The 24,857-nt window shown below is 35.6% G+C and overlaps 1 protein-coding gene across 1 annotated transcript in view; it reads right to left on the reverse strand.

The window, feature by feature from the left end:
• Window positions 1–1,172: 1,172 nt before the first annotated feature.
• LOC135079339 (uncharacterized) overlaps window positions 1,173–24,857 on the reverse strand; it is a 34,610-nt gene continuing 10,925 nt past the window's right edge. Inside the window, exons 2-8 of the mRNA XM_063973974.1 lie at window positions 17,265–17,366; window positions 11,178–11,348; window positions 9,053–9,222; window positions 6,764–6,977; window positions 4,100–4,529; window positions 2,756–2,859; window positions 1,173–2,303 (exon numbers count right to left, since the gene is read on the reverse strand). Of these exons, the coding sequence (XP_063830044.1) occupies window positions 2,191–2,303; window positions 2,756–2,859; window positions 4,100–4,529; window positions 6,764–6,977; window positions 9,053–9,222; window positions 11,178–11,348; window positions 17,265–17,325 (1,263 nt within the window). The 5' untranslated portion in view covers window positions 17,326–17,366 and the 3' untranslated portion in view covers window positions 1,173–2,190. The remainder of the gene's footprint in view (window positions 2,304–2,755; window positions 2,860–4,099; window positions 4,530–6,763; window positions 6,978–9,052; window positions 9,223–11,177; window positions 11,349–17,264; window positions 17,367–24,857) is intronic.

Here is a 24,857-nt window from a genome sequence, read left to right on the forward strand (position 1 = left end):
CATAGATAGATAAGTAATTTTATGAGCCCTAATTCTATTAAGATAATCAACGTTTTCCCGTAAACTATTTAGTTTTTTTAAGTTAGCTAAGACTGTTTTGGTTAGGCAATATCGCGTCCTTTTGTACTCGTAGTTTAAAACTCGTGTAAAATATCGTAGGCCACATTGGTTCCCTAAGTACTCCCACGGGCAGGAGTCGGAGTGTGCCTACTATTTTTATTCGGGTCAAAGATTCCCACGAGATTTCATACCCAAGTTTAAGCTAGTGTTTATTCATTTGGAAATTCCGTACCTAATTCAGTTAGTAAAAATGTTTTTTTTAGGTTGTGTAATCTAAATATTTTTTCATTTCGAAAACTGACATCTTTTAAAAATAGGTATTACACTTTCTATTATATTTGGGAGCTATTTGAAAGAAATAAGCCTATTTCATGCAAGACACGTCACTCAAGCGATATTTCTTTCAACATCTCTCAATATGTTTCTTCACGCGGTAAATTCATGCTACTCGAAACCCCTATTGTTAATAGAAACATCGTAAAATGGGGCTTCTTTATTACTCTTTGAAGTCAGCTGTATAATTGATTTTCTACATCGTCGACCTTTCTCCCATTTTCCCCTGAAAGGTGCAGATGATATCGTGGATCACGAGACGAAGCGATATTAAGCTATACTGGAGTCTATTGTAAAAGGCTTAGGCTTCATGCGACGTAAAGTTGTGTGAGCTTATTCTTACAATACTTACTTCAGTTATTACTTGCCGCATTACGAGTATATCACACGGGTGCAATTTAGTAGAATGGTAATTTGTGTTTACAAAAGCACTACTCAATAAATCTAGTTTTGATAATGTAGTGTAAAAAAAATCAAATCTTTTTGATTAATTTAAAAGAAATGAGTACTAAATATTAACTACATAAGTTTTTGAGCAACGAAAGAACCTTTGTTGTTTTAGGTTCATGATAGTTGTGTAGTAAAGCGTCGAACAAGTTGTTTTACATAATTTCTTTCGTACCGAGCTTTATTTAAGAAATAAGCTCATAAAGAAAGCTTAGCTATCTAAGTATTACGTCTTGGTCTTTATGTATCATACCAAAGAGAAGAGAAGAAATCTTCTAAGAAAACGAATTATCTGTCATTATAATTATGTTTATTCATACCTTTACAGTCATTTAACATAGTCTTTTTCTGTATACAGATGAGAAATTTGTGTAATATTAACAAAAATGTGCAACAACATATAAAATATCTTAAAGATTTAAGTATCTACCTATATATTTGGCTTCGCCTTTGTAACCTCCTATGTATTTATGTTACAAACAAGAAAATTATCTATTCTTAGAACAAGAATCGTAGCCTGTACAATTTGTATTAAAATACAAGTATATTATGTATATTGTTCAACTAGTACATAAATGCATCTTATACGAAGAAAATTATTATTTCTTTTTTATTTCCTAAAGTAATTATGTACAATCTACATAATTATTATTAAAATTAGTCTTAACTAAGAGTAATAATAATAAACGGTATGCTTACAACTAAACACACTATGTGTGGTGTAATTTTGGCAAACGTTCGTTCGTTTTAATAAACTTTCAATAAATTAAAAGTATTTTTGGAACAAAGTACATTTCGTCATCTAAATAACGAGTCATAAAAGTATGAATTGCAAATAAACAATTTATTACACAAATATAGAGAACATTCAAGTAATTTGCTAATCAATTAAAAGGGAGCAAACAGTTTGAAATATTTCAGTTTTTTATTCAGAATCTCTGTCAAACAAAATGTAATCATAGGCATGATTTGTAAATTACCTACGTCATACATTCATACTCATTCCGCGTCACCAATTCCTTGAATAAAAGATGCTTACCCACGTATACCCAATCTCTTATGTTTCTTTATTAGCCTTGTTTTGTCCCATATTCTATTTTGTGGCATTGTAAGAGCCGGGACTGAATGGGAATGAGTAGGTATTACTCGAGTATGATACAGTTTACGACGTATAAGATTTTGTATACCGTATAGCAGTGTGTAAAATCGCTGTAAAGTTAATGGAAAAGCTAATCTCACAATGGTCATTATAGTCATTAATATTAAAACATTTTCCCCACTTGGGCTTGGTGCCTTGGCCAATATTTGGTAGGATATAAAACAAGATTTTGTCTCAGAATTTGAATGATTTCAAGTGAAATATAAAAGGAAAGCTACTGCGGATATCAAGCAAATGTTTTGTGGTTGCCAAAAAAGCGTTCCTTTGTTCCAGGTGTCGTGGTGCACAGCGGCTTGGTTCTCACCTAATGGACAAACATTAACATCTTAACTCATTTAATGTAAAAGTTTTAACAAAGAAAATAAATAAAACCTGTGAAAGAAACTGAAGAACTAGTAAAGAATCTACAGATAATGGGCATTTATTAACACAAAATTGTAATCAAAACTTTTGAAAGCATGTGAAAAAAGTTTGGAATAAAATATTTATGATGATTGAGCTGTTTATTTTATTTTATTGTAATTGAAGGAGCCACTTCATTCTACAATGAATGAATGGCTCGTAGAGTTTACAGCCTATTTTACAAGTTATTTATATTCCTTTTGTTTGCAAAATTGTACTTTAGTAAATTCAGAGTAAATTAACTTCACAAAAGTTTTAATTTCTTCATCCAACTTTAATAAAACTTCTGCTTGTCAATTCATTAACTTAGCTCAAAAATTGCATACATTCTAAAGTTAGTATTGTTTGACTTACCAATCAGAACATGAACGTTCACGACGACTTGCGAGTGATTTTGGAGGAGGCAAGTATACACCCCGCTGTCATTTTGTGATGCAGATGCCACACTGATTGTGGCGCTGGAATCCAAAGGCAAGAATTAATTTGTAGTTCATTACAAATTCTGTTTTCTGTTAAGCTAATATTGTCTCGGTTTGACGATTGTTGGAGCACAGTAGATAAATCAAACAGTACGGAAGCTTCATACAAACGCTCGAAATCAGACTCACGCACACAGACGCACGCTTTACACGAGCTCTAAGCGAACCTCGCAGTCCATCCGTCGCGAGTGTCGCGCGCGTTGTGTTTTTAATAATAATTTTATTGCATGCACTGTCCGCTGTATTTTTAAAAACATGCCACGAGTGTATTGCCTAGTATACGGCTGCTTGAACTCGGCATCTTCAAAACCAGAACTTTCATTTTTTAAACTTCGTAATAATTCTGAATTGTAAAAATGATTAAATATTACTTTTTAAATAAAGTGCTTACATCTGATTTAGTAATAGTTCTTTTTAAATTACGTAATTACGCTTTTTAACAATTTATGTGTTCTATTTGATAAAGTAATTTGCTCCGCGCGCTTTTGTACTAAGTGATGAACTGTATTTAAAATGAGGCAATAGCTATGTGAAAGTAAGTATCCGGTATTTTATTTATGAGAATAGAATATCTTCTACCGGCCTCTAATAGTAATTAATCAATTTATTCGATTATGTATTCGATCATTATAGAACCTAATTAACGTTTTATTTTTTTGTTAACTACTTAGTCAATTAATTTATTCCATTAGGTATTTGATAATTAAAAAACCTAAATAAACGTTTTAATAAATAAGTAAGTCAGAGCCTTATTAATTTTATAAAGATTAAGAGTGCCAACCCTAATACTCAGTTGAAGTGTAGGTATTTAACTCGCCGAAAGGGCTAAGTTTCCGTACTGCTTTAGCTCATATATCTACTGTGGTTGGAGTGTGTAGGGTGGGCTGAATATTAAAATTTATCTAAGTCAACTCTGAAGGGTATTGTTAAATTCATAGAAAAGAAGATGTCTACATCTTTAGTTTATGTTACGCCAAAACTATTGGTTTTATCTTTAGCTTCATTCTTCAATAACTGGTGACTTTTTCACGCGTAACTAAAACTGTGATGAATGATCTAAATTGTATGTTGGTAGGTACAATGGTAAATCAAGCTTATTACAGATAAATATAATGCTAGTGGTATACCTAATAATTGCGACTTCGCAACAAAAACTAACAACTGTGCATACGAAACTGAAGTGCTTTGAAAAATGGCGATCACGATATACATAACTCACCTCATGTTGCGGAAAGTAACATTATCTAAGTAGTCTTTTCCTTGCTTTTTCCACGCTAGCCCATAAATATTATTCACTACAGGCGGAGCAGTGGGTTTCGCAATCGTTTTCAAAGTGCTGGTTAACTCCGGCACTTTCGTGGTACTAATGCTGACTGTGGAGGTGATAGTCGTCGTTTCAACACTCCAACTTTTGTTCATCATTAAATCTATTCTATTGAATACTGTACTCATTCTAGTTGTCAACTCCGTTGTTGTTGTTAACGGCGTGGTGGTGGTAGGGGGAGGGAGGGTGGTCGCCGACACTTTTACCGGCAAACTGGTAATAAACTCTTCTGATATGATGCAAGACAGTTTGATTGAACTCCCGGCCTTGTAGAACCGGTCTTTCACTTCGTGATTTTGGTCGCTGTATATTGTTAAAACTGGAGCTGCAAAAAGTTAAAGCGTTCATTAATAAAATTGACATCGCTATAAAAAGTCTAGTTAAGTTTGAAATTTCTTTTGAATAAAATTGTATTTATGTTTGATTTTTAGAGCGCTCTAAAATTTGGAGTAATTACTTTAGTCGTCCACGGCTGGGCCATTTCAATGAGTTAAGTATGTAAAATGCAAGGACTTATTTGTAAAGGCAATAGGTACCTAAACGATTTTGAAGTAATTAGATTGACATTTTGATAGATTTCGTATAGAAAACAAGACACATTAACTACATAGATAACTTGTGAAAGAATTTATCAGCTTTAAACACCCATCTTTTCATTATGCTGACTTAAGGTTCGGTCAAACTAATGCTTCAACCACACCAACGCGTGCAGATCGCCATCGCCGGCGCGATCACGGCGCGATCAAAGGCCAATGACAGGTCGCGTGAACTGTCATAGGTCGCGCGACCTGTCATCGGCCTTTGATCGCGCCGGCGATGGCGATCTGCACGCGTTGGTGTGGTTGAAGCTTAACGCGATCACACGCGATCAGCCGGCGTGCAGCGATGGCGATCAGACTTAAATGCATTGATCGCCATCGCTGTACGCCGACTGATCGCGTTTGATCGCATTGGTTTGACTGAATCTTTAAGAATATCTGTTTTCATAAACACAAGTGTAGTTATAGTCCAGTCAATAAAGCATTATAGATGGAAAACTGTAGAACACAATTTCTGACTTCAGGACTTTATTTAGACTAGTTAGGAGGTGAACATAGCAAAAGTCCCCGCCCTTAGCCCTTGAGCCGGCGGGGAGAGGGGGGTTTAAAGGTGCCACTTTTCGGTTTTTCGCTTAATCCTCGGAAACTATGCGCCCTAGTGACATGACTACTATGAACCAAAAAAATCATATTCAATTTGCTACAGGTGAGATGGAAAAGTTTTTCTATAAATTGTATAGTTTTCGCGGCATCTGCTCTAGAAGGTCTGTAATATTGGAAATTTTATTTTTATCTTACATGTTTCCATCAGGAGAAAATCGACTAAATCAACATTAAGCAATCATTCTAGACATGCGGGAGCATGTTAAGCCTAGTTCCAGGGAGGGGACTGCACCGTGCGTATATTTAGACGAACTACTTTGAGCCATTTTTGACTCCGCATCACTCAAAAACTACTGTGCATTAACACTTCAAATTTGGTTCATGTGTTGAGACTTGCAAGATATACATCAGTTTCAAATTTCATAAATATGCCTCAAACGGTTCTTTAGGTATTGACGTCCAAAAATCTACATGTCTGACCTATAGACCAAATTCTAACCACTTCCAGATGACCTCGAAGGTTCAAATTTGGCATCCAGAAAGGTAGTTATGTAAATACAAAGGAACAAATAAAAAACCAGTAAATTTTAACATTTCACATGTGATAGATAGATTTTAGTGTTCTAAATGTCGATTTTTGAACGTCAATACCTAAATAACCGTTTGAGGTATATTTATGAAATTTGAAGCTAATGTATATCTTGCAAGTCTCAATACATGAGCCAAATTTGAAGTGTTAATGCACAGTAGTTTTTGAATGATGAGGAGTCAAAAGTGGCTCTAAATGGTTCGTCTAAATATACGCACGGTGCAGTCCCCTCCCTGGAACTAGGCTTAACATGCTCCCGCATGTCTATAGTGTTTGCTCAATGTTGATTTAGTCGATTTTCTCCTGAAAGGAACATGTAAGACAACAATAAAATTTCCAATTTTACAGACCTTCTAGAGCAGATGCCGTAAAAACTATACAAGATATAGAAAAATTTGACGGTCTCACCTGTAGCAAATTGAATAAGCTTTTTTTGGATCATAGTAGTCATGTCACTAGGACGCATAGTTTCCGAGGATTAAGCGAAAAACCGAAAAGTGATACCTTTAAACCCCCCTCTCCCCGACGGCTCAAGGGCTAAGGGCGGGGACTTTTGCTATGTTCACCACCTAACTAGGCTAAATAAAGTCCCGAGGTCAGAAATTGTGTTCCACGGATTTCTCTCTACACCGTCGTTAAGGCATTCATTGACTGGACTATTAGGATATTTAAAACTATCATAATCTTTTAAATCATTGAGGTTGATATTTATGTTGATGTTATAGGTACTGCTTTGTCTCACCGACTCACAAATCTTAAAAATGTTATCTTGGCACGTGTTACACGTGTACAATACTTTTAAAATTAAGTAATTAATTATTTACTTACGTAGTACAGTTAAATTAACGAATATAGTTCTTGGTGGGTGCGTGGATATTTGGCACATGTAGTTCCCGGCGTCGGTCCTCGTCACCGGGTTGAGGCTTAACCTCCAGTTGTTTGGGTACTGGAACTTGACAGCTATCCGGCTGTCACCGGTGTATGGCGACGGCCCAACCGTCAGCAGCGTCGCTGAGTCGGTGGTGTTCCGTAACCACATGACCTGATGAAAAGTGTGACGTCATGGATTTTGGTAAACTGTAAATTGCACTATTGTCTTGAAACAGTATTTTTTACCCACAGGACGTCATCTGCTGAACATAGGCCTCCCTCAATAATTTCCAGATTGACAGATTATTAGCGGGTCAGGTCAAAGTGAACGTAGCCCGCATCATATATGAACAATTTTGTCGGTCTCTATACATTTCGTATCAAAATGCGATTTGACCGTGCGGGCACGAGGAAAGAACCCAAACCACATCGCTGACAGATTGCTTTGTCACGACCGCTGATAGACAGCCCTGACCGACAATGTTGTTTGTGCATGATACGGGTTGCGTTCACTTTTACCTGATCGCAGACCGCATCCAGTGTGGCAAATCCTTAATTCTGGACTTAACACTACTAGTCACTATCACGATTAATTAAAATTACACCCAAAACTAAACAAGACAAACTAACATGCTAAAACCAAATGGTGACCGCTCAGTTCTAATCGGGACATTACAACGTGATGTCCTGATACTGGTTACCATTCATTATGCTTATCCCTTCCGGCAAGGCCGAAGATTAATAGATAAATGACCGTGATTTTGGGAATAAATGCTAGTGCCCCGCACACTAATATTTCCTCGACATTCGTACCAGCAACCTTTTCCACCGGAGCAGTGCGGAGAAATGTCTAGCGGACTAATTTTTCTATAGAATTAGACAGCGGCGGCGCTGAGCGGAGCTGTGCGGAGCGGAGAATAATGAAATCTGATTGTTTATTCAAAACACTTCTCCGCTCTGCTCCGCTCCGTTCCGCCTTGGTGGAAACCGGGCCTTAGCGTTGTAGTCCAATGCGAAAATCACACTAGGCTGAGTTGCACCACCTTATTTTAACCGTAACAAAAACACTATCTGTGTGCTTACCATGAGTTACGTTAGGTGTGCTCGCTAGCGACTGCGTAAAAAAATGACATTTAATTGTATGACATATTGTGCAGCGCCCCTAGCGGCTACTTTCAAGAAACAAAATCTTCATAGAGATTTTTGACGTACTCGCTAGCGAGCACACCTAACGTAAACTCATGGTAGGTACACTGATGCGTTTTCTATGGAGTTTGGCAGATTTTTGACGCTTGTCAAAGTTAAAGTATGATGGTGCAACTCAGCCTTAATAAAAGACGCTTATTTATTAAACAGTAAATTCAGCAAACAGTCCTCATTAACTGTGAGGTATCAATATCAAATTTACGACTGCCTTTAAACTCAAACATCCTTGTTTATTTCCAAGATAATAAAATGGTGGTAATTTAGGTCTACGTTCGTATCTTATAAGACTTAAGTCTTGCTATTTATCAAATGGGATTATCGAGAATTGCTTAAGCCCCGTTACAGCGCTCTTTCAATTCTCCAGGAACGTGTTGGTGGACGTTTATTGATGGTTCCGGCGTTTGAGTGGTCCAGGTGAAAGAAGAGTGGACTAGAAAAGGTTTTGTACAGTCACCTTTACACGTGGGAAGTAAGTAATTAGTTTTAATGTAGTGAGTGGGAGTCTTATAATAAATATTAACGCCAAACAACTTAAGCGCTTAACTCGTATAATCTTACTCGTGTTTTGGTTATCAGTTGCTGCGTGAATTTTTTTAGCAAACTGTCTCTACATTTATTATTTTACTTACTTAAACGTCCTTTTGTAAAACAGCTACTTTAGCTTGATAATAGTTTTAAAACTGAATTATTTTAAAAATCAGTGGGAAAGGTGGTAGGTATACAACAACTTTGAATGTTGCAAACATGTAATAACCTGGTACCAGTTAAGTCATTGTTAAAAATTATATTACAACTTCGTTGTTCATTTTAGCCAAATGACGACCTCTGTTTTTTTTTTTCATAAAATTTAATTCATAAAATTCATAATTTTTATAATTTTATGAATTTTATGAATTTTGTCCACAGCTGGACAAAGGCCTATCTAAAGGATTCAACGACCGGTCCTGCGCTGCCCGCATCCAGATACATTCCGCGACCTTCACCAGATCGTCAGTCCACCTAGTGGCCGGCCTACGCTACGTCTTATAGTAGACAAATTACCGTTTTATCTTTGAGCATCACCACCCTGCAGTTTAGCAAGGCCTCAGAGCCCACATGGGCCGTCACTTCCATGTACTTCTCGTCTTCGAAGTATGGCCCCCAGTGGTGCTCGTGGTGGTGGTCATGGTAGCTCTGGTACGGAGCATTGTAACGGGGTTCTTCTATCCTATCTGCGGACAAAAGTTAACTTTAAAGATGTGCAGTCAGAGTTCCTTTTTAGACTGTAGGAAATGTCAGGAAATTATGAAAAATTGTGCGTAAAGACAATGAACATTCCATTTTTCCGATGCGAGATTGTTTTTTCTTCATATTCTTAAGTTGCGTGATACGATGTAATATTTAAGTACGAATCACAAATAGACCTGTATGTCAAAATCTTGTAAAAATACGAGTAGCATAATATTTTCACTGTGTTATTAAATTAATTTTGCTTTATTAAAAGGTGAAGAAAAACTGGAAATTATATTTAAGCACCTTTGAATTCGTTGGATCAAGTTTGCTTAAAACATCTATCCCAATTCTTCTTACGCCAGTATAATTTGAATAAAAAGCGTTATAGGTATGTACCTATTTAAAGCCGTAGCCTTTTTAAGAGGGGTTTCTATTACCGTCAGTAATTACACCCGTAAACTTTTACCATCGCTCTAAATTTCACCATTAAAATATGTCACGAAACCTCTTTTGAAGTAAAGACGTTTTTTGTAATGGCTCCCCGTGTCAGGATTTAATGAAAAATCCAGTCTGCTTTTGACAAAATGTCATATCAAGGAGTGACTCGATTCTTACTTTTAACCATCAACCATTTATGTGACGTCATTTTAATAATTACGTCCCGGATATTGACTTTTTTTGTGAAACACTGCTGCTTGTTTGCCTCCTGTCCCATAAAAAAACACACACAAAAAGTCAATATCCGGTAAACATATAGGTATTCTTTATTGAAAATCGGGAATCATGTTCCGCATCATAATTATATCCAGTAATATCTCTTTTAATAAGCATATACGAAACCACGAAAGTATAACATGTATTTTTTTACCTGGAGTAAACAATGCTCGGGAAAGATATTATTTACTTAATATATACCGGGTATTATTCACTAATTACATATAATTATTAATACGCTAGTGAAATTATGGTAATTATAACTTGAAAGTAATTTTATACATCCATTTTCTGGTTAATTAATACCACAATCTACAATGTAAGTACGTACAGAGATTGATAACTAGCGGTAGGTTTACTTAGATTATTATTATCTCACTATACGTTGAATTATAAACTGATGGAATTTTCAATTTTCAGGTGATATTTATTTTATTTACTATTATTTTATTATTAACTATAAGTAGGTTCAGTTAGCGTAAAAGAATAAATAAAAAAATAAAATGCGCAACATAACATGACGTCTTTATTAAAATTAGACTAACTTTTTGGCCACTTTGGGTGTCACGAACTATTTGACGCAGACTGTACGAGTGGTAAAAAAAAAAACAAACAAAAAGCACATTCAAATAATTAACCAACTTCAAAAGCGTCAAAGTTACAAGGGTCATACATAAACATTGTGTAGTTCATTTATTAAATTGTTATGCAAAACAATACTGTTGTTCGGGACTATAGTTATCTGTCGAAACTTTGGGAATAATTTATTTTATTCGTATACCCTCGGAGAATTGCGATAAAATGCACTTCAATTGGTATTTCAGCAATAAATTTAATGATTGTTTTAACCAATTTACTTAACTATGATAAATAATTGATAAGGTTCGGTTACGAGCTTTTTTGTATTTGTCATCAAAAATTAATGTATGTTTTATTTTAAAATTCATTAAGTATAAACTGATTAAAACGTATTACCTACTTGTTGAACTTAATTAAAATACTGGAATTTATCGAGATTTTATTTGAATTTAAATGTCAAATCATAATCGTATTTTAATAACAGTATTCATTGATTGTTATTTTGAAATATTGTTCCGTATTTATAAACACGTTTCACAAGGACTAGTTCCGTTTCAAAAACAGCAAACCCGTTAAAGTTTCCAACACAAAACACAACGTATCACAACTTGAAAAATTGAGGGTATAAATATAAAACACGTCCCCCGGGCCCGATACTCACTCTGTAACAAATGTTCGTTTCTGTCCGTGGCGCCTTCCCTCCTGATATTCTCCCGGAGGTGTTTGGTGATGTTCCTAAATATCTCCCTGGATAGCGCCAGGCTGTCCTTGTCATCGCTCCGTCTCCGCCTGACACCATTCGAGCGGTAGTCCTCGGGAAATCGCAGTGGCTCTGTACAAAATCGTAAATAATGTTTTTAGAGTCTAAAGCTAAGTTGCACCACCTTATTTTAACCGTAACAATAACAATAACCGGTGCTTTTTGTATGGAGTTTGACAGATTTTTGACGTCTGTCAAAGTTAAAATAAAATGGTGCAACTCAGCCTAATTCTATTTAATTTTATTCGGATCAGTTGGTGGACATTTAGGCTGCGTTACACAATCTTATTTAACAATAACAAACGTAAAATATCTGTCAAACTCCATACAAAAAATACCGGTTATCGTTATAGTTACTGTTAAAGTTAGGTAGTGCAACTCAGCCTTAGACTGCCCTTTCCTAAATTACAAAAATACTCTAGTTGCTGGTTGCCAATTGACCACCAAATGATGGGTTGTCCTCAAACATACGTGACTTACATAGCCGTATATGGGACCAATGCGCCGACCAATCAGTTGGAGAATGAACCGTCTTGTGACAGTCGTGACGCTTATAAAAAATATCATACTGCGCCTTATAATCCGCAAGTGTTCGCCAATTAAGTGATTGCTACTAAGTAAGTCTTAATTTATGCAATTTTTATTACCAAAATTATGTATTATTTTGTCTCTTTTCGCAGAAACGAAAGCCGAACATTTATAATGATTTCTTTTCTTAACTTCTCAATACTGATTTCGTAATACCAGAGTAAAAAATGTTTGCGTTTTTCCTTAAAAAGACTCCTTACATGCTATACCTACAATATAAAAAAATAGCGCAGTCAAATCTTGAGTTTCCAAGAGGAATATCCCTCTGTTATGACTGTCAAGGTTGGTTTTATTCCACTGTAAAGGTTTTCGCCAATAAGGGTTCCTCTTATATCATAATTCAAAGAAATCTTTTCAATAGTAACTTATGAAAATGTACCTTATTTTATATGTCGCAGACGGTCATGAGTACGGACACTAAAGTGAAACGCAAGTGCGCCACCTAGCGGCGAATCGGCGCAACACCGCTTTGGCGCGCTTTGACAGAGTCGTAACGGTCACGCCGGGACGGATCGAACTCACTTTCGCTCCGGACGCCGACAAGAGAAGACGTCGTAACGGAACTGTCCCACGTTTCACCTAGTGCCTATTTTATCGCTCGACGAAGTCTAGATTGTAATACTAAGAACTAAGTGCTGATTTTGAACTCTATTTGACGATCATTAAAAGTGTTCGAACACAAGTCTCATTCTCATTGCACGATACCCTATTTCGCCCACAATATCTGAGGTTACAATCCCTGACGAGCCGACATCAGAAGTGGAAGTTGTAGAAAGAGTAACTAGTTGTAGAAAGAGTAACTCGTTGTAGAAAGAGTAACTAGTTGTAGAAAGAGTAACTAGTTGTAGAAAGAGTAACTAGTTGTAGAAAGAGTAACTAGTTGTAGAAAGAGTAACTAGTTGTAGAAAGAGTAACTAGTTGTAGAAAGAGTAACTAGTTGTAGAAAGAGTAACTAGTTGTAGAAAGAGTAACTAGTTGTAGAAAGAGTAACTAGTTGTAGAAAGAGTAACTAGTTGTAGAAAGAGTAACTAGTTGTAGAAAGAGTAACTAGTTGTAGAAAGAGTAACTAGTTGTAGAAAGATTAACTAGTTGTAGAAAGAGTAACTAGTTGTAGAAAGAGTAACTAGTTGTAGAAAGAGTAACTAGTTGTAGAAAGAGTAACTAGTTGTAGAAAGAGTATCTAGTAGTACTGAAAGTTTAGTTTCCTCATTTCTGAAAGCACATAAGTTGCTTGAAATAGGATTGGCCGAGCGGATACTGTGCTGTTCTTTTGGTTTTTTTCAGATGATCACACGAGGACGTGTGACACGCAGGATGGCCGTGTCGCAGACGGTCATGAGTACGGACACTAAAGTGAAACGCAAGTGCGCCACCTAGCGGCGAATCGGCGCAACACCGCTTTGGCGCGCTTTGACAGAGTCGTAACGGTCACGGCGGGACGGATCGAACTCACTTTCGCTCCGGACGCCGACAAGAGAAGACGTCGTAACGGAACTGTCCCACGTTTCACCTAGTGCCTATTTTATCGCTCGACGAAGTCTAGATTGTAATACTAAGAACTAAGTGCTGATTTTGAACTCTATTTGACGATCATTAAAAGTGTTCGAACACAAGTCTCATTCTCATTGCACGATACCCTATTTCGCCCACAATATCTGAGGTTACAATCCCTGACGAGCCAACATATAGCTAATATGAAATTCCGAGTATCAAATATATCTTTAACAGAATGTAATAAGATAGTTTCCATCGGTTTCTAGGAAACACTCGCTTCTCTAACATTTTCGTGACATCGAAATATTCCTAATAGGCTTAGTAAATGATGATATTTTTTTGAAGAAGAAGTTATAGATAAGTAGATTATAATAATTGACACCAAGCCTACCTATATTATAGTGATGGTATAGTTATTTTTTGATGCACATAAGTTTCCTGCTAAGAGCCACTGAAAAATAAAATCTTTATTTAATTTTATTTCTTAGACTAGTTTAGCCAATAACAATCTTTAGGTTTCATAAACATGCAAGCTACGAGTATCTGTAAATATAGAGCTATTGTATGCCATAAAATAACGGCTCATTCTCCGAATAACAGCACACAGTGTTAATGGTTAAAATAAATCAGATTGCGGTAACTATTATAGACTTACCATTCACTGTATTATGGACGACCGAAACACTACGTGTATTTAAAGCGGTCACCAAATTTTATCATTTTGCACTCGCTTGTGCCGTACATAAATAATTTTCCAGCATTGATAACAAATTGGAAGCTTTGTTTCATAAAAAACCGTTCGCTCCTGGTAATCCGTTCACGTTGCAAATGGAAATTCTCTTTGTTATTAAAATCCACTCAACTCCAATTTTACTTTGAGATTGGGAAGTCTTTAGGCGGGAGATTCAATTTGTTTACACGGCAAAGTTTAGGATATCACAGATGCGGCACTGTCCATAAAGAGAGAGCAGTTAGTGAGAAACTTTAGTTTACGTAGTTTAGTTACATAGTAAGGATGGAGTCGACTGCGAAATGGTTCTTACTGATAACTAAACTTATGAAGTGCCTGAATGGTCTTGACGTCGCACAACTATCTGCTGGTACTTTAGGTACAGAAGCTTTCATTTTAATAATGAGACTAGGGACGGGCTGAAAAGGAGTTTGCTTCTATTTTGTTTGTCTTATAACAAAAAGGGGCTAATGGCCAGTACGGTGTAGGGTTTCTTAGCTGCGCGTCAGATTTTTTTATAAATAAAGGACCTTCTTGATACTACAAGTGTATTGAGCTCGAGGGCTAACAGCTAATAAAATTCATTTGTTTAACAATGAAATCTTACATAAATGTACTTTGTCTACTAAATCTAATTCCTACCTACCTACTCCCTCTTTAAAAAGTAAACCAGAAGCCTGGTTTTATACATTCTCGTATTTATTTATTTCTTTGCACAGAACAGAATCAAAAGGCGCATTCCATGCTGGCATTCTCTTCCGGTTAACCTTAGGTAAAGTAATCATAAATTATTATTTTTACGCACTCTCCAAATTGCATTTTGCGAAAATCCACACGATAAAAATATTTTTAAAATAATATGATTAAAAAGTTTTTTAGCACAGAAAAATAATTTTGGTTCTGACGTCATTTTCATACAATACTCTGCCGAATATTCTAACACAAAATCATGTTGGATACTACGAGTAACTTTGCATGAACGTCTTAAATTATCAATTTGTTAGGTGTTCGAGAAAGTTCTACCAAAATATGAGACTGACGTGGGTCTAAGTAAAACATTGCATCTGACAAAGGGGATCAAAGAATATGTTTAGCGGTCGAGCCTGCGGCTTAGAATGTTTGAAAGTCTATATTAAAAACTAGATTTCGGTGAAGTGATAAATAAAATACATAGTATTTTTAAAAGTTTTTAGAAAGTCTGTTTCATTCGTTCGTTTCATCAGAATGACGTAGACTGCTAGACAAAGGCCTCTTCCAAGGATTTTCACAAAGACCGGTCCTGCACCGCCCGCATCCAGGCACATCCCGCGACCTTCACCAGATCGTCGGTCCACCTAGTGAGAGGCCTGCTCACACTATGTCTTCACACTGTTTCTAGTTTCAGCTCATTACTAGCGGCCGCCCGCAGCTTTGTACGCGTGGACCCCGTTTTACTCTCTTGGAGTTTCCTAAAATTTCAAGGCCTGCCAGTTTCAAGTTTTTAGGTGTCATCGTTTCTGAGATTTCGTGATTAGTGGCATTTTGCATCACTATTTATTATACATTTATACGTGGAAACGGTAAGTGATCTCACTTGATTATTTCTAAACTATACTTACAAGATATCGAAAAACTGGTTAGAGATCCTGAGAGTGCTACACGAGTTCTATCAAGATTTATTAATAGGTTACAGTCAAGTACTAATAAATAGGTAACAGAACAAACTGGATCTATCCGAAAATTCAATATTTCAAGGGTAGCTTCTATATATTTAGTACGGTAAGTAATCTCACATTAGCTTTTATTTAGCTACTTAATACCTATCTATTCTATTGAAAATAGTAAAATATTTGTATGTTATTAATTTTGTTTGTTGATTCTGACTGTTTGCACTGCGCTGTCAAATAGAGTCGAGTTCTAATTAAAATTTGAAATAATGTGAAAGTTTTATAACCGTAGCGGAGAAGATCAAACAAGGCCTTACTGATTTTGAAATTGTTTTGTTGATTCTGTCAAATTATAATTACTTTATTAATTAATAATATACCTACGTGATTTTCCTTTACAGCAGGTTTTTAACAGAAAATTTCAACAAATTATTTACATTTAAGGGGAGTAATTAAAATCAGCCAAGGACATCATTGCTTGCAAACATTTTCAGTAAACTTGACTGATATGACTACAGACTAGATTCAATGTTTGTCTCTTCAATTATCTTTGATTCGACAAAAAATATTAATTGACAAAAAAAAAATAGGCGACGCCGCGCCAATGCGCATTTAAGATGTGGTGCACACAGGTCCTTAGGATACTTTGTAGCGCATACATTAATCTCAATGAAATTAAGGAATTAAAGTTTCACTTGTATTGCTTCACAAGTAAAAAATATCAGAAAGTTCATTATGCTTTTGGTAAGAAATCTACTTAATTATATCGCACAATGCACGAAAAAGTTATCCTGTGACACACCAAAATGTACAACTCGGTAGAGTTAACTACGCACCTGGCGGCCGTGACGTCAAACGCGGCAAGGTGTGAGGGTAAGTGTGAGGGAGTCGCATTCCAGCGAGGTGCGCAATTAGCTCGATCAGGTTATACGCAGATATCTTTGTGGACTTTTTTTTTTGACACAGACTGAACCACAGATCACAGAAACTAAAGGGAGATGTGACAAGGGGGCGGGGCCGGTGTCGCAGCAATATGCCCAAAAACAGAACACATTGCTCGTGAAAGCAATGATGACAGTAGCGACGTCATAATGTAAACAGTTTACATTGCTTGGGTACTACTAAAGATTATTCCAATGAGCACATATTTTTATTACTTTGTGTGTGTGAATGTCTATATGCGACACTGAGTTTCGAACTCAGCTCATTAAGCAGGGTACTCACGTAGCCGTGTAGCATGTAATGTATCAGATACTGTATTAAGTTCGCAGGGAAATCGCAGCGACCCGCCTAGTGGCGGTATCACTGCGAGCACAAAGGCGGCTCGCAGTAGGATTCAGGAGCTCGCAGCCAGATACGCGATGACCGTGCATGAGCCGTACTCATTTGAAGGTTGGTTACGTTATATGCTACGATGCGTGCTACATGGCAGGTGAGTACTCTGCCTTAGGCATCTCTCTATGGACTGAACGCTATTTATTTTTAACAGATACAAAATTAAATGTTATAAAAATAATAAAAATCACATACCAGAGGCAGTATGTAGGCAGCATAATGCTAAACACACGAAGTAGAGGCCGTCCCACTGCATATTAGAGTGAACATCACAGAAGACGCATCACGCCCCTTCACCTGTTAAACAATTCATACGGTTAATTATGTCTTCATAGAGTTTGTAACTTAGATTGTTAACACGAGTAAATATTTCAATGTTATTTCATCAAAGTAATTGTTAACATGACGTGTACCTACTTTGATAAAATGACTTAGTGCAATAAAATAATGGAATATACTGTTGTTTTTTCTAATAACTCTATCAACTTACAATAATTAAGTGCTTGTCACAATTAAAATAGTTCAAGATTATATTAGGTAGTTCTTAATTTCCCTAACTATCACGTAGATTTATTTGGACCGAAGACTCAAACCTCTCCGACGCATTTTTTTCAGATAATAACTATGAAGTAATTTGACAAAGTGCATACATTGGATGTAGACTCAATGTTCCACACTGATAACTGAATCGAAACTTTGGCCAATAACAAAAAAAAAAAAACTAAAACACAACACTTTTCTACGTGACTCATTCAATATGGAAGCTAGAAAATTTCTTACTTGGAAGGCCTATAGAATAGCCAAAACTGTATCAAAATGAACATGAAAATGTAACTATTTAGGCTTGTTATCACCAAATAAAGTTCCCAACTTTGATAGTAGGGTTAATATTTTAAGAGGCGGTAATTGGTTCGTGCGTGTTTGAATAATCCATAGTATCCATGTAGGCTAGTGATGGGTCTGGTTAGGATATCTGGTCCCAAGAGGTCATGAGTACGCGAAACGTAGACCATACTAAGAGCCAATGCCCACGATGCGTTGCGGCGCCGCACCGCAAACATTTCGCCGTATCGCTCGTGTGCCCGCCACAGTGTGCTTACTTTGAGTTTACGTTAGGTGTGCTCGCTAGCGACTGCGTAAAAAATGACATTAAATGTATGACATATTGTGCAGCGCCCCTAGCGGCTACTTTCAAGAAATAAAATCTTTATAGATTTTTTTTGACGTATTCGTTAGCGAGTACACCTAACGTAAACCACTGATATTTCTATGTAAGACTACGCAGCGAGTTCGCTCCGGCGTCGCACCGCCTCCATAATGCATCGTATGCTTTGGCTCTAACAGCGAATCAACCATAGGTTAGCAATAAATATGCAGTAAGAAACGCTAAGTAAACTAAAATATACCAGATTTCAGGCCCGATTTCCACCATTACGGAGATGAGAGGAGATGTATTTGAGTAACCAATAAGATTTCGTTATTTCCACATAAACTCTTCGTTCAGCTTCAGCCGGAAATCTGATTCTAGCACTTTTCCTCTCTTCTCCGCTTGACATTTCAACTGTAAGTGAATTCATTGGATATAGGCTGAAGGAAGTTGGTCATCACTATTTTTCGCGTGCGAGTTCAACTGTTTTGGTGAAGGTGATTATGTCAATGAATAAATAATTAGCTATCTATTTGCTCGTTTGCCTCCTATCACATAAAAAAAAAAAAAAAAAAAAAAATAATTAGCTATCCTCAATATTAGCCACCCGCAGCGGCGGCGCAGGACCGGTCTTTGTGGAAAACCTTGGGGGAGGTCTTTGTCCAGCTGTGGACGTCTTTCGGCTGAAACGAACGAATATTAGCGATTTATTATAACGCCGCGGTTGAATGGAATTGCTGTAGACGTTTGGTAATTTATTGACTGTTTATGTGATTATTTCAATTAATTTAATCTTATTCCCCAATATGTATTAGCAATCCACTTTACGTCGCAGTTGAATAGAATTGCTTCAGATCATTTTCCATTTGTTAATCGTGTTCCAAACCAATTTTTACTCAAATTGGCCGTTTATGATCACTTTCAGGTTAGTTGGCAGGAAATAATAGTTAACAGTTTATAGCTTCGCTTTATGCACACGCGGGTGTTATGAAAAGGCGTTTCAGTGACGTGAACTAAATTGACTTGCGGTGGATTTCCGTTTAAGCATGACTTTATGAATATTATATCTGTTGACACTTCCTGAAGTTTTTCAAGCACAGTGTTTGAAAAGGACCTTAACTCTGAAATATTTTTAGTTTTTATTTAAACTAAGCTAATAGAAATAAACACGTAAAAGATGTACCAGAATTGGAGAAGTAGTTTTCAGCTCTGAATAACACTATTTTTCAAGGTTCTTTAGGATTATCTGGAAAAGGTATGATAATATAGTAAACCTCTTTGTTATTGTAAAAGCGACAACGACTAACAAAGTGCAATGATTATCTTCGAATAATTATTACATTTTCAAATTCTTTAAATTAAACTTATTCTTAGTATTCCTTCCATTTGACAATTTATTCCGTAGGCACAGAGTTCTATTTCGAAATCCTGTTCAAATCCTAATTAGACATAAAGTTGGTGAAGCTATAAATAATAATACCCATTCCGCTACAGCGCCGGAGCTCCCGATTATGTGGGGGAATGAGGTTATGAAACAATAAGTATGACCTAGAACAAATCTGCGGGTGTTTTAGGCTTCCAGCCAAACTAGTCAACCTAATTTTGAAAGTTGTTCAAACAGCCATATTGCTGTGCAACATTGTCTTTCCATAAATAGTGGTAGAATTCTTGACGAGACACATTAAAAGTAAGAATAATTTAAATAAATATTTCAAAACAAGTAACACGACCTATTTCCATTCCATTTTAAGACAGTTTAAAAGACCGCTCCCTGGCAAATTAAAACCTAACAAAAGGTGCACCCTTACCTGGAGCATATTCTTGTAATGTAATATTTCAGATTTTATTGTTTCTAGTTGTATCAAAATAGTACAAATTGTATTATCAATTTGCGCACTGTAACGCTCGGTCGCCTCTTCCATTGATGTAATGTTCTGTAACGTTACATTACAGGCTAATAAACGTTACTTTTATAAGATAACAAACACTACGCTAGGTATCGCAGATTGTTAAATACATCTACAAGATATAGGTTGCTTGTTACCCTCATAATCTCAAACCCAGACCTGGGAATCCAAAAGTTGAAGTTTATGATGGATAGATAGGTTCCTAGTAGGCTATTATTAACATTATCACCAAGGGTCAAACAGACCCTAAATCGTTTACACCACCTTGCGAGGCGAGGTAAGAAATAAATCCTTTCGGTTCTTTATATAGAGGAAATACTTATAAGATAAACTTAAGAACGCATGCCAGTGGTACTACGAAACCTCTAAAAGAACTGTTTCGTGGAGTCTGCAAAGTTGAGATAGCTCGAAAAGTGTTGTGGAGAATTTTACTCTTAGAAAAAACAGTTTAAAAAGTGAAGCTTCGATATGATTGCTGCCAAAAATGATTGACATGGCCTTTATTAAAAACGAAAAGGTTTGTAAATTAATTAAACTTTAAATAATAAAGTTGATTAATATTGAAATAGCAGTGTCTATATTCGCCTAAGAGTGAAGACTAATGGTAAATATAATTATTTTTAATAACCATAAATCTTTGTCTTTAATATTAAAGTATGATATCTAGCTTTAATTTCACAAATTGTGTTTCATTTAGGATGGTTCGAAAATACGTCTCAAGGTCACATTCTTCGGTTATTTTAAATTTAATGTAGAATCGGTTTGTTACACTGACTGAAAAACGTTTCTAGTATGCAATTTTGATTTTGCCAAAAAGTTATATTAAACACATTTTTAAACCAATGTATTAAGATGCCAGTAAAAATATGGCTTTGATCTTTTTCGCTATTATAACATACGTATTATAACTAAATCCGTCAACACAAGCTCCCCAAACCCCTCAATGTAATATCGTCAACGTTACTAACGACAGGGAGCTATGAAACGCGTTTTTATCATTATTTTCCTCGTGGAGTAATCAGCCTATCGAGTCGAAACAAATTGCGCCCTCGAAGGGGTCATAATGCCAATTGTTGTGGCGATTGCGGTGATAGAGTTTAGTGCGGAATTGCCATCAATTTTGTTTCTGTTCGTTTTTTTTCATGCTTAAGTAGGTACGCTTTAAAATACGTACGTTATAGAGCGTGTTTTGTTTTATTTCACATTTATTAGGCACTAGCTGACCCGGCGAACTTTGTTCCGCCTTAATGGCAATAAATAAGCAGACTTTTTTTTTAAATTTCGAACGGGATAAAAAGTATCCTATGTCCTTCTCCTGGCTCTAAACTACCTCCCTGACAATTTTCAGCTAAATCGGTTCAGCCGTTCTTGAGTTATAAGTGGAGTAACTAACACGACTTTCTTTTATATATATAGATTATAATACGCTACAGATTATTAGAGCAACTTTTCTTTGTGATAGACGGCCTGTAACACAACGCAGGCACCAGATCATAAAAAAATACTTTAATTGGTTTGGGCTAAGGTTAATTCTACATTACACTACTTTACAACGCAACATGGTCTACAAGTGACCATTTAGTTAGATACTTATATTCATGTACAGACGACAGCTCGTCAAGCTATACACTGCGGTACTTTATTCAGCAAGTTATTATAGAATTTAAATTAGATAATGAATTTTTGATTTCTAAAAACTTTTCTGTACAATGTGGGTGTAGCTCATCCCACGTAACTTTTGACTTTGACCCTAAAAATTGTCACGAGAATAAGAGCTACTTTTCCAATGTGACATTTCACTAGATCCGTCCACATCTACATATTGCTAATAATATTATAAATCCTAAGGCTGAGTTTTACCACCTAACTTTGACCGTAATTATAACGATAACAGGAGTTTTTTGTAAAGAGTTTGACAGATTTTTGACGTTTGTCAAAGTTAAAGTAAGATGGTGCAACCCAGCCTAAGAGTTTGTTCGTTTGTTTTTGTTACGATTTGAAAAATTATTTTTGTGTTGGTTAGCCCATTTAGAGGAAGGTACGCTATCTAACTTCACCCTATATCCAATAGGGGCGGAGCAGTAAAGAAAAGTTGCAAAAACGGGATTACTCGATCTATTTTCACGCGTACCAAGTCCCGGGCACCTAGTAGGTATAATAATATTCATAGACGTTGAAAAATATGAACTTACTAAAGTATTTTTTAAAGTTTTAGTAAACTTCATTTCATTCGCCATTTAGTTCGGTAATACGACCTCTAGAGGGCATTCTAGGAATATTGACCGAAATAGCTGCCTAAGGATTTACTGAGTTATCAGAGTCGCTCTGAGAAAACTAAAGTAAAAAAGTTTCATTTCAGATTCCGTTTTGGGAGTTTATGCTAAATAGTTACGATTTATTTGCTGCTTTCCCTTTGACGTAACGAGGTTTTATTAACTTTTTTATGTTTTATCTATGTTTAGATAGTTACAGGTCAATTTCTAATAAAATACCTAATTTGCTTGTTCATGATTAATATGGCAAGTTTATTATTAAAACTTTAGAGAAGAAAAATGAAATAATAACAAGGATTTTTCTAGCTTTATTGTCGCGGAACTTTGACTTTAAAATAAATAGTAATCTTTAAATATGCTGTTAGTCCTTAAGATACCACATTATTTTATTTTATTTTGATTTTTTATTTTTCTTTATTAAAGAAAAAAACAGCATGAGTTGATACATGTGCATGTGCAACTTAAAAAATAAAAACAGTACCTACAGTAGCCTAATCAGTTTCCACAGATAAACTTTATAAGTTAATCGAAAGCTATGCAGAGTGCGAGCAACTTAAAATCACAAAATATTTAAAAAAATGCACAACAAAACCTTATCTTTATAATAATGAACTTTGAGATCTATAAACCAATGTTCATTTTCAGTTTTCAAAAATTTTATACAGCTGTTTGCGCGAAAAAAATATTCAACTAGTAATAAAAATATTTGCCCGACAGTTCCTTTTGTATTTCTACTTTCTTGTTCAATATTCCTAGGCTTTAACAATAGCCTTTGTTACCGGGGAATAGAACAGGTGGTTTATGGGTTAAGCATATTTTAATGGATGAATCTTACTATCCTTGAAGTATATCGTAATAATAAGTAGGTATAAAGTATTTCTAGCATAATATTATGCGAGAAGTGTGTTAAAATAGTGGTGAAGTATAAATCACTTTATGTTCTATAAGTATAGATACATTTATAAAATTTCGTGTGATGTGCGTACGTGTGTGTGCAATTTATTAATCTTATGCTGAGTTGCACCATCTTACTTTAACTTTGACAAACGTTAAAAATCTGTCAAACTCCATACAAAAAGCACCGGTTATTGTTATTGTTACAGTTAAATAAGGTGGTGCAACTCAGCCTTAAATAATAAAGATTACCTACCCAAAATGAGTTGAAATCCCTTATTATATCAAAGAGTTTTTCTCACGTCATGTCAAATTTATTGAAATGACATGAAAAAATAATAAATGAGTAGTCCAGTGTTGATAAGTGCCTCTCCAAATCCCTTATAAGAGAGCTTACAAAAACACGCGAGGGTAAAAGGTCGGAACTCAAAACACTCTCAGACGGTTAATTTCCCAAGCAAATATGTTTAAGCTATCGAAAGATCGCTAAATAAGGAGAACGTAGAAAATATAGGCCTTATGCAAGCGGTGTTCGAAATAATAAAGAAGATTTTATTAAAAACGGTATTCGTTTAAACGCTTTGGTTGTTTTGGGCCGGTATTTTTTATTTAAAATTACAGCTAATTTATTTTCTTAAACCGTAAAATAAAATAAATCACTCTGATGTTATCTTTATCTGGCGGTAGCACAAATTATGCCACCATATTTTATACTAAATTAAGGTTAAAATAATATCAATAAAAATGTTTTTCTCTTTACCAGTTTAAGGAACAAGACTGCTAGATCACACCAAAATAGAAGCTGAAGTTTGTTTGTTTTTAATGCGCTAATCTCAGGAACTAGGTACAGGTCCGATTTGAAAAAAAAAAATGCGTTGGATAGCCAGCCTTTAGGCTTTAGGCTATACATAAAAAATCATCGTACAGACAATAGGGGCGGAACAGTATAGAAAAATGTTGCCAAAAGTGGGAAAAAATATTCAAACTATTTTCACGCGTATGAAGTCACAGGCACAGCTAGTAAATATTTTGTTTGTGCGTCTTTTAGGAATGTACCTACATACACACACATACCATCGGCAACATTTACAGTCTCAAGTTTGGCAGTAAATATTTGTACAGCTTATTTCTTTGCGTGTGAAATGTGCGAGATTCTTGGAAACTTGATAGAAGGCTCTATTATAGCATTTTATATGGCTTTGCTAAACATTAAAGGCGACAAAGCCAACAAATAAAATGGTTGCATTCGTTTACGATTATTTCATTTGTTGTAAATAAAGTTTATTCGCAAAATTGGTTAGTCCAGCAAACTTTTTTCATTTCGTTCGAAATTCGAATTACGAGTATAGGCATTCTTTTGTTGAATCGCGTTCCATTTCAATAATCGAAATCGGGTGAGTAGACTATCGATTTGTATAATTTTAAGAGTTTTTAAGCAAATTACTCAAATTCCAGATTTTAAAAAGGTACTAATTGCATTAAGCAGTAATCCATTAGTAGATGGAGCGAATTAAATATGATGAGTAAAACACATTTTATTATTTATAACATTTTGATTGTTTATATT

The sequence above is a fragment of the Ostrinia nubilalis genome, chromosome 16 (assembly GCF_963855985.1).
Source record: "Ostrinia nubilalis chromosome 16, ilOstNubi1.1, whole genome shotgun sequence".
Taxonomy (NCBI): domain Eukaryota; kingdom Metazoa; phylum Arthropoda; class Insecta; order Lepidoptera; family Crambidae; genus Ostrinia; species Ostrinia nubilalis.